Raw genomic sequence first — 16,089 nt, 5'->3', positions numbered from 1 at the left:
CTGGGTAGAAGCCAGAGATGCTGCTCAACATGTTATAATGTACACAACAGTCTCCCACAACAAAGAATTATCTTGCCCAAAATATCAACAGTGCCAAGGCTGAGAAACCCCAGATTTGATTTACATATATTTAGCTAATCTCTGGTTAACTAATGGATGGTAGTCTATCATACACACACACTGCAATCCACTTATCTATTATTGATGGACACTTACATTGTTCAATTTTTCACTATTACAATCTCTAATAATTTTTAGGAGAGAGGGTAACATGACTAAAGATATATTTCAAGCAGATGCTACTGGTTCTTTTTTTTTTTTTTTTAATGTTTTATTTATTTCTAGGAGAGAGAGAGAGACAGCGTGAGCAGGGGAGGGTCAGAGAGAGAGGGAGTCACAGACTGAAACAGGCTCCAGGCTCTGAGCTGGCAGTCAGCACAGAGCCCGACGCGGGGCTCGAACCCACGAACCGCGAGATCATGACCTAAGCGAAAGTCGGACGCTTAACCGACTAAGCCACCCAGGCGCCCCAAGATGCTACTGGTTCTAATGGTTGCATTGGAAGAGAAGAGTCAATAGAGGTTGGGAAACAAGTTTAGGTATTGCCATAGTTCAAAAAAGAAGTCTTAAAAAACATATACATATTAGAGTAGATAGGCAGCAAAAGAAAAATGCAAGACACAAGATAATAATAAAAAGGATTTGGGGGCAGCCTGGCCTGGGTAGATCAGTGGGTTAAGCTCTTGGTCATTAACAGCTCAGGTCATTATCTCATGTTTCATGGGGGATGGAGCCCCATGTCAGGCTCTGTGCTGACAAAGGGCCTGCTTAGGATTCTCTCTCTCCCCCTCTCTCTGCCCCTCCTCTGCTACTGCACATGAGCTCTCTCTTTCTCTCTCAAAATAAATAAGCTTAAAAAAAAGAAGTCCAGGTGATAAGGAGGAAGGTAGTCTATTAAAAAACAGAGTGGGAAATAGTCTATGACATTAATCTAAGTATTAAAAAAATACTGGGAATTTAAGAACAGGTCTACAGGGAGATGTGAATTTGTTCTTAAATTGTTTAGAAGGTATCCTGGCTTGGGAAACAGGAATCTCTTCTGCAGCACTATTTACTACATTGGACATTTAAGCTACTTCTAGTTCTTTCTCCGATAGTAAAAGTGTGTTGAGTAAGTTATGGTACAACCACTTGCTGAAATGTTGTGCTGCTCTTTAAAATTACACTTAGGCACCTGGGCGGCTCAATCGGTTAAGCGTCCAGCTTCAGCTCAGGTCATCATCTCAAGAGTTTGTGGGTTCAAGCCCTACGTTAGACTCTGCACTGACAGAAGGGAGACTGTTTGGGATTCTCTCTCCCTCCTCTCTGCCTATCCCCCACTTGCATCTCCCTCAAAATAAATATTTAAACTTTAAGAAAAATAAAATAAAATAATATTACATTTATAAAGACTTTTTAATGTCATTGGAAAATGTAAGATTATAATGAGTAAAATTATGGACAAGATACAAAATTTTTATATAATTTAAAAAAATTAGCTAGAAAAAAAAATCAGCTAGATGGATATGGGGGGGGGAATCCTGGAATGCAGTAGAACAAAATGATAATAGTAGTTGACTCTCTGATATATATGTTTTCCTTATTACATCTTTCTGTATTTGCTACAATGTGTGAATACATTACTTTTATAACAACAAACTTCATTATCTATGTATTTAATGTTTATTTATTTTGAGAGAGAAAGAGAGAACATGTGTGTGCAAGCAGGGGAGGGGCAGAGACAGAAGGACAGAGAATCCGCACTGTCAGTGCAGAGTCCAACACGGGGCTCAAACGCACAAAACTTGAGATCATGACTTGTCCCAAAATCAAGAGTCAGATGCTAAAATGACCGAGCCCCCCAGGTGCCCTAACACACTTCCATTATTTAAAAATAACGACCCAACAACCAATCTATCTTATTTTGTGTGAGGAGCCGGACTCACCTACACGAGTCTAATTTCTTAACATCTCTTTAACTCATGTCCGTAAGGTGACATGTCTCCACAGACAGGTTGGCTTCTTGAGGTGGATGGGAATCATTTGGGGCAGACTCCTCTAACCATGAGGGCCGCCTCGTTTCCTCTCCTGACTCCCTTTCCCAAGTTTTCTGAAATGATACCCTAAGAAGACATCCTCTTTTTAGCACCAATTACTGCCATAAAACTGATGGGAGGACAAAGATGCACGCAGACATTTCTGAAAGAGTATGGACTACTGAAAAGTCAGACACTGAGGTTAGAGTTCTCTCAGTATTAACTGCTTCACCAGTCCTCAAAAGAACATTCTATTACAGAAGTTAAGTGATGTTTGAGATATAAGCAAAGTGCCTGGAGTTCAACATCAATTAAGTTCCCTCAAGGGAAAAAAGAAAAAAGTCCAACAAAATGAAAAATACATACAACTTGGCACCTTTTAGCCATAATATATACAAAGCTATTTCTTTCATGTTATTTAATAACTTTAAGTATCTCAAATTCAATTTTATAAACATAAATTAAATTTTTTCCAATACTCAAAATCTGACCTTTGATTCCTGAGCTCAATAAGACTGAAGCTTTCTGCTTGAGCTCTATTTTCCTGGGTGCCTCATTGACTAGGAAGTGGCCTCAGAGGACAACTAAGATAATGTGACCTCATCTATTGTGATTTTCTTTTTCAAGGGTTCTGTTTCCTTCAATTTTGGCCTGCTCTTGTTTTTTCTACTGTGTCTTCAAATAATTGTTTTCTTATATTCCATCCGGAGTTCATAATTACACTTGGCAGGGGGTTAGTTGGATATATTACCCCACCATTATGAGAACTTGACTTTATTACATTTTATTTTTTTTTTTATTTTTTTATTTTTTAAATATTTTTATTTATTTCTAAGAGAGAGAGAGACAGCATGAGCAGGGGAGGGTCAGAGAGAGAGGGAGTCACAGACTGAAACAGGCTCCAGGCTCTGAGCTGGCAGTCAGCACAGAGGCCGACGCGGGGCTTGAACCCACGAACCGCGAGATCATGACCTAAGCGAAAGTCGGACGCTTAACTGACTAAGCCACCCAGGCGCCCTGACTTTATTACATTTTAAAGGGGAGCCATTTCCTTCCAACCCTGTGTTCATTTCTTTCTTTCCCCAGGAAATGTATGGCAGGTTAGAATGAGATTTGCTTTGAAAGCTGAATGCCTACTTTATCCTATGTTTCAGCCCCTCCTAAAAGTAGCAAAACGCAGTCAAGAGCTCCTATAGGAATTAAGCACATGCTCAGTATCAGACGGCCTGAGTTCAAATCCTAGATCTGTCACTAATTAGCTGTGTGGCCTTTGGCAAACTACGTAATCTCTCTTGGCCTCAGCTTGTCTGTTGTAAGTAGGGAATGATAATAATCATACTCATTTCACAGGACTGTAAGAGAGATCAAACAAATTTGTAAGTACCAATACACTTTGTAAGTACCAAAAACGTTAGCCATCAGGTGATGATGATGATGAGTGCCAGATCCAATGATCTTCTGTACCAACACCTCCTCTCCCCCAGCTCAGCCCCTTCAGCAGTCAGTATCCTTGCTGTTAACTCTTTAAACATCGCAATTCCAACTTTTGCAACTATCTCAAGGGTGAGTAACTCCTTAACTTCTGGCAGGTTACCACTCTGCTGCCATGGTTAGGTAGTGATAAACTCACCTTTCTGGCCGGTTCACTGAGAGCTGGAAGTAGTTCTTTGCCATTTCTAGCCTTGCCTGGTACTGAGCAGAACCTTCTATCAGTCCCTGAAAAAAAAAACCAACTTAACATTATTTACATGGTATCACTGAAATTACCTGTTCAGCAGCAATTTTTGGGGAGACAGTGTGTGATATGTTATTCAGGAATCATGAGGCCTAAGTCCTAGTCCCTTGTTTTGTCATTAATGTACTTGTTTGGGCTCCAGTTTTTCCAAATAAGGGGATTAGACTATATGTAGTAGTTCCTAATCCTTTTCACCATTAAGGACCTCTTTCCAATTTGGAAGATTTTCTACCATTTTCTATACTTAACTGAAATAATTGATTTGTAATTAATTTATAAGACAAAATACAAATAGGAACCAAAAATAGTATAGTCTCATTTTAACTACTATTTCTGCTTTTAACATGCATGTTTATTTTGGCATTTGTACTTAATATTTTACATTCTTATAAAAATATACTATGATACCATAAGCACATTTCCATCTTGCTATAGTCTTTATATCATTAAAAAAATTTAATTCCAGTATAATTAACATACAGTACTGTATTTGTTTCAGGTTTATAATACAATAATTTTATACATTACTCAGTGCTCATCACAATATTTATACTCTTAATCCTCTTCACCTATTTCACCCATCCTTCCACCTCTCCTCTGATAACCATCAGTTTGTTCTCTATAGCTAAGAGTCTGGTTTTTGTTTGTTCTTTTTTTCTCTGTTCATTTGGTTTGTCTGCTGAATTCCACACATGAGTGAACTCATATGGTATTTGTCTTTCTCTGACTGACTTATTTTACTTCGCATTACACCCTCTAGAACTATCCATTTTGTTGCAAATGGCAAGGTTTCATTCTTTTTATGGCTGAGTAATGTTCCATTGCGTGTGTGTGTGTGTGTGTGTGTGTCTGTGTGTTTGTGTATACACATACCATACCTTCTTTATTTATTCATCTATTGATGGACACTTGGGTTGCTTCCCTTGGCTATAAATAAAGCTGCAATAAACATAGGAGTACATGTTTCCCTTTGAATTTGTGTTTTCATTTTTCGGGGCAGGGGGTAAATACCAGTAGTAAAATTACTGGATCATATGGTAATTCTATTTTTAATTTTTTGGGAAACCTCCATACTGTTTTCCACAGTGGCTGCACCAGTTTGCATTCCCACCAGTAGTGTGTGAGTGCTCCTTTTCTCCACCTTCACACCAACACTGGTTGTTTCTTGAGTTTTAGATTTTAGCCATTCTGATTTAGCCTCACCATCTCTGAGGGTTAGTGAAATTGAGCATCTTTTCATTTACCTGTTGGCCATCTGTATGCCTTTGGAGAAATGTCTGTTCATATATCATCATATTCTTAATGGACTTTTCTACTTCTTGGATGTCTCCTTAAAATAGATTATTCAAAGTAAAGGTTCTGAGTTTGAACCTTTCTATAGCTCCTGAAACACACTATCAAATTACTTTCCAGTTAAAGTTCTATCAATATGCAATGTTACCAGCAATGTATAGGGAGTATTAATTTGATTGCACTTTCAATACCACTAAAGATCATTCAGATCCTTTTTCACCTATGTGAAAAAGTCTTTATTATTGTGTTGGTATGTATATCTTTACTACTTGTGACAGTGAATATTTTACAAGAAATTTATTAGCTGGCTTTTTGTAATTTTTTTAATCCATGTCTTTGCTCATTTTCTATTTGGTGTCTTCATGTTTGCCTCATGATCTGCATAAGTTGTTCGTCTAATACAAATGATAATGTTCATCATTTTATATAAATGTTATTAACTTTTCTAAAATATTGGAAGCAGTTCATAGTCACTACCTCATTAACACTGAACTAGAATGGTCCTTTTAATTTTAGTTTCTATAATAATGTTATACATTAAATATGGACCATAGGTCTCTAATTCACTGGCTTGATTTTCCCTGGATTGTATGGTTTTACAAATGTACTGCAAGTCCTACCTTAAAGTAATCATTCTTTTTCAGACTTTCAAGAAAGCCAGCCCAGTGTGGTGACGTAGTCATGAAGGATTTCTTGGAGTCAGAAAAATGTGGGCTACATTTGGAGCATAAGATTTCAAATCCATGAGCCTAGATGGAATAGACAGAATTTTCATTATTAAGTTACTTTCTTTCCATTTAGCCACACTTAAGAACTAGGTGATTGGACATATGGACATTTATAATACTTTGGGCTTTATGAAAAATATGACTATTTCCAATTTTTCATTTTTTTTTTTAAGAGAGAGAAAGAATGAGAGAATGAGCAGGGAGGAGCAGAGAGGGAGAGAGAGGGAATCCCAAGCAGTGGGGCTTGAACTCATGAACTGTGAGATCATGACTTGAGCCAAAATCAAGAGTCAGACCTATGCTTAACTGACTAAGTCACCCAGGCACCCCTCTAATTTATCAATTTCTCTAAATAGATTACTAAAAATTATAAAGAGAAAGCAAATAACACAAAACAAAGATTCTTGTTCTCTTCAAAGAAATTTCTTTCTTGCTGATTACAAAACCAGAAATTTAAATGTATTTGTTGTTTGCTTTAAAAAAGGCATATAAAAGGCTCATCATCTAACAGAAATTATAAATGAATTCATCATGGTCTCAGATACAGTAAAGGGAAAGAATTGCTTCATTTTAAGGGTCCTTTGGTTAAAAAATATATTGAATGCACATGGCAAAATAAGTTAGACAGGGAGCTTTCCTGATCACTCTAGAGGAAACTGTTACTAATTTCTTGCATATCCTTCCAGAAGTAATGTATGAACTCAAGCAGAAGTGTGTGTGTCTGTGTCTGTATATCCTATTCCATTATTAAATGGTAACATACACACTGTTCTAAACCTTGCTTTTTCACTAAGTCATATGCCTTGGAGATCATTTCATATGATAACACAAATTTATCCAAATCACTTCACAGGCAGGCCGTAATTTATCTAACTATTCATCTACTGATAGACATTTGGTAATTTCCAATCTTTTGCTACCAGAAATAACACTGTCATAAATACCCTCATAGATCTACGTACATATGTAAGATACATGGAAGATAAATATTTAGAAGTGAAATACTGAGCAGAAGAGTTGTGTATTTTATATATTGATGGATATTGACAAACTGTTCTAAGAGATTGAATCAATTTATATTCCCGTCAATGATGTTTGAAAGTATCTCAAACATGTATTTCCACCAACCCAGTATATATTATCAAACTTTTTGATACTTGCCAAACAGTAAAAAAACACTATTTTGTAGCTATAAGTTGTAGTTCTTTTATTATGAGCAAGGGCCAACATTTTTCTTGTGTTTAAATTAAAAATCATCTGTATTTCCTTTTCTGTGGACTGTCCACGGTTTCTGAACATGTTTTATTAATTAGTATTTCTTTTCATACTGACTTGTAGGAACTCTATATATATTATAGAAATTAACTCTTTTTTAAATTGCAAATAAAATGCTTTCTTCAGGTTTACTATCTTTGACGTTAGTTATGGGGTTTTTCTTTCCAACACAAAAATGCTTAATTTTTAATAATCAAATTTACCAGCCGTTTTTTAAAAATATACATTCTGAACTCAAATCCTGTTTAAAAAGGTCTTTCCTACTCAAATTATCAAATATTCTTCTGTGTTTTCAGATTTTACTGTTTCAGTGTTCTCATTTAAATATTTCATCCCCCCGGAATTTACTTTCATATAGGTGTGATGCAATGAACTTTAATTTTTTGGACAGCTTTTCAGTTGTTCTATTGTTATTTCCTAAATAACCCATTTTTCCTTCTTGTTTGAGATGCCACATTCTCAGGTAAATAAGGTATATTTCTAGACTTTCTATGCTGTGCCATTATTCTACTAAGAGCCCTTTTACCTAAATGAAGATATAAAATTTTATGGTTCATTACCAACTTCATGCCCAATTCATGGGCCCGGTATTGGGGATGAGATGGAGGAGGCATCTTGTATCCACTCCGCCGGTCTGGCACAAACCTTTGTTGCACCAACTGTGCATACAGACATTTAGTGAAAGTGACCTGGAAATTGGGACACAAAATACATGAGTCTTCCTGAAAGTAAAAAATTCAAATAATCATTTCACAGTTAATAATTCCATTTATGAGCTTCAGATTCATATGAAAGGCAAAGAAGATCCAATCTACTTACTGTCTACATTTTTTAGTAACAGCTTTATTGAGATGCCATAACTCACATACCATAAAACTTACTACATGACCTACTTTTTAGTTATCACTAATGGAATTCTTATCAGTTACATTATGTGGCAGTTTGGGTGTGTAGAAGATAAAGAATAATTATTTTTTAAAAAAAATTTTTTATGTTTTATTTATTTTTGAGAGAGAGAGAGAGAGACAGCATGAGCAGGAGAGGGACAGAAAGAGAGGGAGACACAGGATCCGAAGACAGGATCCAGGCTGTGAGCTAGCTATCAGCACAGAGCCTGATGCGGGGCTCAAACCCATAAACTGCAAGATCATGACCTGAGCTGAAGCCGGATGCTTAACCGACTGAGCCACCCAGGTGCCCCAGAAGATAAAGAATAATTCTTAATTCTCTGGAAGAAACAAAATGTTTTATTCTTAAGAAGAAAGTAAAATGTGGCCAGAAAATATCTAGGAAACATTTAGATATAAACTAGGAAGTAAAGTCTTTTGAAATCTTCTTCCACTGGAATGGGAGAAAAGAATAAAGGAAAAAAAATGCATATCAACTTGCGATGAGGAAGCAGAATATTTCCAGTTTTTTCTAGTGCACAATTAAAATGGCGTTCAACTCTCTTGCCAGTGAGAAACCAAATGACGGGAGAGCTATCTTACCGATGTCATTATTCGTGTTTCAGGCAAGAAAGTCTTGAAAATACGACAGGCTCGCAGGTCAATGGGGTCCCGGAGGTAAAATGCCTGGACTCCTGCAGCCACCAGTCTGGGGCGCTGCTTTAACACTGACACAATACCAGCTGGAAGGAAGCAGTGTGCTCGATGAAGGGAGGCTTGAATTTTTTCTGGGTATCTGTGACACGTAACATAATTATTTTTATTTTATGATATGTAAATATCTAAAATTCTTATACCATTTATTTCCCCTTGTCTTGGTTCATCAAGATACGTTGAATTACAAGGCAAGTGAAGATAGAGCTACCATATACACTAAAACTGCAGAAGAGAAGAGAGGGAAAGAGAAAAGCGATGAAGAAATGGAAAATAAAGAAAAGGGACTAAAATAGTTGAATAAAAACAAAATGAAAACTCTACTGTTTTTTGGAACAAGGATAAAATCAGAGTTTATTCTTCTAAAACAATGGTAAACTTCCAAAACCAAGTTAAAAGAGATTTTAAATTGTTAAAATTTGAATGGTAGTAAACATTGACTAGATACTCAAATGTGAAAGATTGAACTAATATGTTATTAGGTAAAAACTGTCTTTTCTGAATACAGCCTTAACTGTTCCTCACAGGCCAGAGAACCCCATACAGAGCCCCACAAAGCACACTGTGCTCCCTTTGGTTTTCATTCATAAAGGTCTCAAAAAAATTTGTTTAAAGTAAGCTCCACGTGCAGTGCAGAGCCCAATGTGGGGCTTAAACTCATGATCCCATGATCAAGACCCGACATGAAATCAAGAGTTGGATGCTTAGGGGCGCCTGGGTGGCTTAGTCGGTTAAGCGTCCGACTTTCGCTTAGGTCATGATCTTGCGGTTCGTGGGTTCGAGCCCCGCGTCGGGCTCTGTGCTGACTGCCAGCTCAGAGCCTGGAGCCTGTTTCAGTCTGTGACTCCCTCTCTCTCTGACCCTCTCCTGCTCACGCTGTCTCTCTCTCTCTCTCTCTCCTAGAAATAAATAAAAACATTAAAAAAAAAAATTAAAAAAAAAAAAAAAGAGTTGGATGCTTAACCAGCTGGGCCACCCAGGCACCCCAAAGTCTCAAAATTTTTGTCTATGGATATAGATAAAACTTACCCGCAACATCTAAATAAATAAATGCGAAAATATTGGGACTAGAATATAACATCTATGAATGGGAATTAAAAGATATATATGTTCCTTAATTTTAACACATATAAATTTAATCTGTTGTTAGTCACTTTCACGAAAGATGAAGACAGAATGAAAATGAGAATTAATCTAGGTGAAAGAAATTCTACATTCAATGAAAGGCTTGAACTGCATTAAATCAAAAGGCTCTTTGACTAGCACTGAAAATATTTTTCTTACCCTCTAATGCGTCTATTCACAGCAGCTTGTATAGATTCTGAAGCCAAAATTTTTTCTGGGTATGTTGAGATTATATTCAATGCTTGTGGGATTGTTGGGGGTGTGGGGGGTAACCAGGATACGGCTCCAGGTTTCCTTGATGCAGGAATAATGCATAACTCTCCCTGGTGGAAAAATACCTGCAAAATGATACATTTTAATTTTCATTCTGGGCACTGACAAACTCTAGGTACAGAGTAACATGATTTCATTTCTGTAAAATTTCCAAACTTGGGTACACTTACCCTATTGGCACTATTATCAGGATCCAACCATTTAGGGAGAAAGTCAGCAGCTTCTATTAACAAGAATTCACCATCACTGTCTTCAATCCTAATGCAAAAGAAATTCCGGTTATGCATTCAAAAAGCACATATATGCTACAAATCAAAACACATTTATTCTAATATTTCTTCTTTCATTTTAGTTAATATCTGAGTACATGCTATGTACAGATTGTTAAAATAAAGAAAGCAAAATATATGAGACAGCATGAATCTCTCAGGGAGATTGTAAGATTGAAAGAGGAATTGGAGGGACATGATAAGGAGAAAAAATAAGTACATAAATAAATAACAGACAAAAATATGAAAAGCATACAATAGGGTGTCAAAAGAAGAAAAAAAATCACATAGAGCCAAGATAAGGAAAGCCTTTATGGAAGAGTTATTTGGATCTTGAAAGATAATTTTGTTTTGCCTCATTTGTATCACTTTTCTTAAATTTAAATTTTTGAATAGGTAAGACAGTCACATGGCTAAACTTTTAAAAAGTACATAAAAGCATGAAAAAGTTTTCTTCCTACTTTTGTCCTTATATACCCCATTTCTACCCTCCAACCATTGTTATTTCTTGTTTATTCTTCTAGAGTTTGCTTATGCATAATCTAGCTAATAGAAATATAAATTCTTATTTTCCCCTCCTGTCACACAAAAGGTAGCATATTTTATATACCATTCTAGATTTTTTCACTTTTAATAGGTGGAGATATAAGGAAAAAGTAGAGATGTTGTTGGGAGAGGGACTAGCAATGAAAAGGTGTCTATTTAAGGTGGATATTTGGAGAATGGCACTAGTAAAGAACAAGACTAGAAAAGCACCATTATATCATTTTGGGAAGAGCTTTAAATGTCAGCAGAGTCAATGAGAATGGGCTTAGTTTTATACACAAAAAGAATAAAAGGCTTAATTTAATTTAACTTATTTATTTATTTATTTAAGGGCCAAAAGGTTTTAAAGCAGTGTAGAAAAATGGTTAGAGCTCTACCTTAGGAAGATTAATCTGACAGAGACATAGAGGAAGTTCTTTCTTTTTCTAATCATAAACAAGGGGTGCCTGGGTGGCTCAGTCCGTTAAGCATCCGACTTCGGCTCAGGTCATGATCTCACAGTTTGTGAGTTTGAGCCCAGCGTTGGGCTCTGTGCTGACACCTCAGAGCCTAGAGCCTGCTTTGGATTCTGTGTCTCCTTCTCTCTCTGCCCCTCCCCTGCTCATCCTTTGTCTCTTTCTCTCTCTCAAAAATAAATAAACATTAAAAAAAATTAAAAACATAATCGCTGACAAGACGGTAAATGCTTATTAAAGAGCTTTATAGGCCTGCTGTGTAGATATGTGCCATCCTTATGTAAAGATCAGAATCCTTACACAAAAGGTATTGCCCTCTCCCTATTACCTTTGTAATTTTTTTTTTTTTCTGAGAGAGAGAGACAGCGTGAGCAGGGGAGGGTCAGAGAGAGAGGGAGATACAGAATCTGAAACAGGCTCCAGGTTCTGAGCTAGCTGTCAGCACAGATCCCGACAAGGAGCTCGAACCAATGAACCATGAGATCATGACCTGAGCTCAAGTCGGACGCTTAACGAACGGACTGAGCCACGCAGGCGCCCCATACCCTTGTAAAGACAGAAACAACTACTTTTGAGTTTGTTCATTTAAAATTCTATCATTTATTAAAAATTACTGCTAATTATTTTTAGGTGTGCTAACAGTAGTGTTTACAATAAAATAAGAGTTCTTATCTATTCTATTTACATCTTAAAAGTATTTATAGATCAAATGGCATAGTACTGGAGATCTCCTTTAAAATAATCTTGCTATGTAAGAGGAGTAGGGGAAAGAAATTGGGGAAAGCTATGGGTAAAGAAGGACCATGAATTGGTAATTGTTGGAGCTGGGTGATGAGTACACATAGGTTCATTTTCTCTATTTTCATGTTTGAAATTCTGATATAAAAATAAATTTCAGAGTTGTTTTTCTTTTTGTTCTGCTGGGGAAAAGGTTAGTGGAGATGGATCAGAATTTGGGGGCTAACAAGAAAATTGGAACTTGTGGCAAATGGGTGAAATGCCCTCTGCTGACAGAAGTTGGTAATTACAGAGAACTATCAGTTTCCACTTTAAACAGATTTAGAACACAATGTTACCTACTTTGCTTTCAATATTGTTGACTGATTTTTCTTTAAAATTTTCCAAATGTGATTTCTCAATATATATGCATAGAGAGACAGAGGTACAGTAAAATAGAGGAAGACATAGTAAAGAAATCTGTAATATATGTATGTACATATGAATGGAACTTTTTCTATGGTTTTTTTTTTTAAAGAGCAGTACACCCTTTGGTATTGTTTGAACTTTGTTTACCATCTGTATTTGGTCTTTCATAATGAGAATAGTAAAAAAAAAAAACAAAACTAAAATAGGCAGATTTCACTTAAAAATTTTAGAAGTTAAATTCTCCAATGTATTTTAATTTTTCCTCAAGAAAAGGAAGTGATAAGAGAAAAGGAAGAAAACACTTAAGTCACTTTCAAAATCTATGTCTCAAATGTGTACAATTTCCACCAGACAACCAAAAAATTTTTACTAAATAGATAAAAATGTAGTCAGTGTCACAAAGAGAATTCCTTTAGATTATTAAAATAACTAATACCTTGCTACTAACTCTGGAAATTCCTTTGTAATCTGCTTTACTATATAAACAATAAACCATTCATCCTCAATGTTATCCCCAAACTTTGTCATGCCAAACATGTGAGCAGGAACATCTCCTAAAAACAAGAGAAAAGCAATCATATAACCAAATAAACTTGTCTGTGCACATAAAAATACAAGTAATCATTCAATTAAGCAAACATTCATCGATTGACTATGCTGTAGGTACTACAACTGGAAGTTGGGGTTGCAATCCTGAACAGGATATAAAAAGGCTACCCTTGAGGACCCATAGACAACAGGAGACAGACGATCACACCATCTTAAAACAAGATAATGAAAAAACGAAAAACAAAAAAAAAAAACCAAGATAATGAACAGACAAATGCACTGAGGGCTCTGTGAACATAAAGAATAGCTGAGCTATACTCATGTGGAAGAATGCCCAGAAGTAAGCTTTCCAGAAAGAGAGAATAGCATGTACAAAGCCACATAAGCATGACAGACAATAAAATGTTCTAGGAATATCAGGAAGCTAGATTTAGATGGAAAAGAAATTTTTTTTTTTTTTTTTTACAAATAGTTTATTGTCAAATTAGTTTCCACATAACACTCAGTGCTCATCCCCACAAGTGTCCTCCTCCATGCCCATCCCCCCTCCCCCACCTACACCCATGAGTCCTCAGTTTTTGTCAGCATTCAAGAGTCTCTCATGGTTTGCCTCTCTCCCTTTCCCCCACCATTTCCCCCTTCTTCTCCCCCTTGTTCCTCCGTCAAGTTCCTCCTAATCCTCCTATACGTGCAAACATATGATATTTGTCCTTCTCTGCCTGACTTATTTCGCTCAGCATAACACCCTCAAGGTCCATCCATGTTGCTACACATGGCCAGATTTCATTGTTTCTCATTGCCATGTAGTATTCCATGGTATAGATAAACCACATCTTCTTGATCCATTCTTCTGTTGATGGACACTTAGGCTCTTTCCATGTTTTAGCTATTGTGGAGAGTGCTGCTATGAACATTGGGGTACATGTGCTCCTATGCCTCAGCATTTCTGTATCCCTTGGGTAAATTCCTAGCAGTGCTATTGCTGGGTCCTAGGGGAGTTCTATTGTTAGTTTCCTGAGGAACCTCCACACTGTTTTCCACAGGGGCTGTACCAGTTTACATTCCCACCAACAGTGTAGGAGGGTGCCCGTTTCTCCACATCCTCGCCAGCATCTAGAGTTCTCGGATTTGCTCATTTTAGCTACTCTGGAGCAGAAATTTTTTAAACAAGTTCATTATTCAAAAATATGTAGAACTTAATACACTCTTGAACAACCCAATAGGTCAAAGAAGAAATCAGAAATGAAATTAGGAAAACCTGGAGACAAATGAAAATAGATTTAGATGTAACATACTAAAAGCAGTGCTAAGAGGAAGTTTATAGTTATAAAAGATCTCAGATCAACAACCTAACTTTCCACTTTAAGGAACTAGAAAAAGAAAAAGCTAACCTAAAGCTAGCAGAAAGAAGGACACAATGAAGATTAGAACAGAGATAAATGAAATAGGGAACCGAAAAACAATATAAAAAATAAACTAAAGTGAGTTGGTTTGCTGAAAGATCACAAAATTGACAAAATCTTAAATTAATAAGAAAAAAAAGGAGACACAAGTAACTGAAATCAGAAATGAAAGAGGCAATATAAAAACCTATACTACATGGGGCGCCTGGGTGGCTTAGTCGGTTAAGCGTCCGACTTTCACTTGGGTCATGATCTCACGGTTCGTGGGTTCGAGCCCCGTGTCGGGCTCTGTGCTGACTGCCAGCTCAGAGCCTGGAGCCTGTTTCAGTCTGTGACTCCCTCTCTCTCTGACCCTCCCCTGCTCACGCTGTCTCTCTCTCTCTCCTAGAAATAAATAAAACATTAAAAAAAAAAAAACCTATACTACAGAAATAAAATGGACTGTAAAGGAACACTATGAACACTTGTACACCAACTAACTGGATAACCTAGAAGAAATGAGTTCATTCTTAGAAACACACAACATATCGAGACTGGATCACTAGGAGACCAGAAGAAGACCGAATTACTTCTCGTCACTAGAAAGAGACTGAATCAGTAATAAAAAAACTTTCCAATAAGAAAAGCTCACTGGAGAATTCTACCAACATTTAAAGAAGAACTAACATCAATCCTCCTCAAATTCTTAGAAACAATTGAAGAGGAGGGAACACTGCCAAACTCATTTTATGAGGATAGCATTACCCTCATAATAAAGCCAAACAAAGACAATACAGGAAAACTATGACCAATTTCCCTGGAATACTGATGAAGAAATCCTCAATAAAACACTAGCAAACTGATTCAACACATTAAAAGGATTGTACACCATGACCAAGTGGAATTTATTCCTGGAATGGAATGGAATGCATAAGAAAATCAATTGATGTAAGCTACCACATTAACAGACTAAGGGTCAAACAAGCACATTATAGAGGGTTTTTAGAGCTGCAGTGGCAAAAACAATAAAAAAAACAACAACAGGTGGGAAGAATAGCCCAACTAACTCTTCATCTCATCCCAGATCTCTCAATTTCTTCTACTAGAGAAGCTCCAATTAGAGTGTCTATTTTTATCTACTTTATATATTACACATCAATTTTAACTTCGTCCAGAAGCAATGGGGAACTGGTGAAGGATGTTAGGCAGAAAAGTGACATAATCAAATTTGTGTTTTACAAGGGTAACTGACAACAGTGTGAAGAACTGGATACTGGAACCAGAGAGGTTAGTTAGGTGGCTACTGGAGTCTTCCAGATGAAGAGATTAAGAGGGTCTAGATTGCAGCTAAGCAAATGTAGGAAGAGGTCATATTTTAGGAGTAACAACGTAGGATTTAATGCCTGACAACATGGTGAAGTGAAAAGCTGAGTACTGTTTTGAATTACTAACAAGCTTGAAAAACTAGGTGGATAGCAAAGCCATTAAGGAAAACAAGAAAACATTGGGTAAAAAGGATTTTCTAGGAAAAAGATAAGGACTTGGTTTTGGATGTGCTGTGCCAAAGTGACAGTGTTCTTGCCAATAAATATCACATGTGTTTCAGTGAACAGGGGTTCAATAAAATGAACACCAGG

General features: G+C 36.6%; 1 protein-coding gene across 4 annotated transcripts in view; it reads right to left on the bottom strand.

Annotated features, from left to right (window-relative positions):
* Positions 1–16,089, bottom strand: part of ECD (ecdysoneless cell cycle regulator) — a 42,647-nt gene that overhangs the window by 24,101 nt on the left and 2,457 nt on the right. For all 4 annotated transcript variants that reach the window (XR_013338656.1, XM_077778560.1, XM_077778558.1 and 1 more), the window contains exons 3-9: positions 12,958–13,075; positions 10,276–10,363; positions 9,992–10,170; positions 8,597–8,789; positions 7,667–7,795; positions 5,724–5,852; positions 3,706–3,791 (exon numbers count right to left, since the gene is read on the bottom strand). Coding sequence is in view for 3 of the 4 variants with exons in the window: in XM_077778560.1 (XP_077634686.1) it covers positions 3,706–3,791; positions 5,724–5,852; positions 7,667–7,795; positions 8,597–8,789; positions 9,992–10,170; positions 10,276–10,363; positions 12,958–13,075 (922 nt within the window). In the remaining variant the exon portion in view is untranslated. The remainder of the gene's footprint in view (positions 1–3,705; positions 3,792–5,723; positions 5,853–7,666; positions 7,796–8,596; positions 8,790–9,991; positions 10,171–10,275; positions 10,364–12,957; positions 13,076–16,089) is intronic.

This window comes from Crocuta crocuta, unplaced genomic scaffold (assembly GCF_008692635.1).
Source record: "Crocuta crocuta isolate KB4526 unplaced genomic scaffold, BGI_CrCroc_1.0 scaffold167, whole genome shotgun sequence".
In the NCBI taxonomy this organism is placed as follows: Eukaryota; Metazoa; Chordata; class Mammalia; order Carnivora; family Hyaenidae; genus Crocuta; species Crocuta crocuta.
The sequence above is the reverse complement of the archived record's forward strand: the minus strand, read 5'-3'. Positions and strand labels throughout refer to the sequence as shown.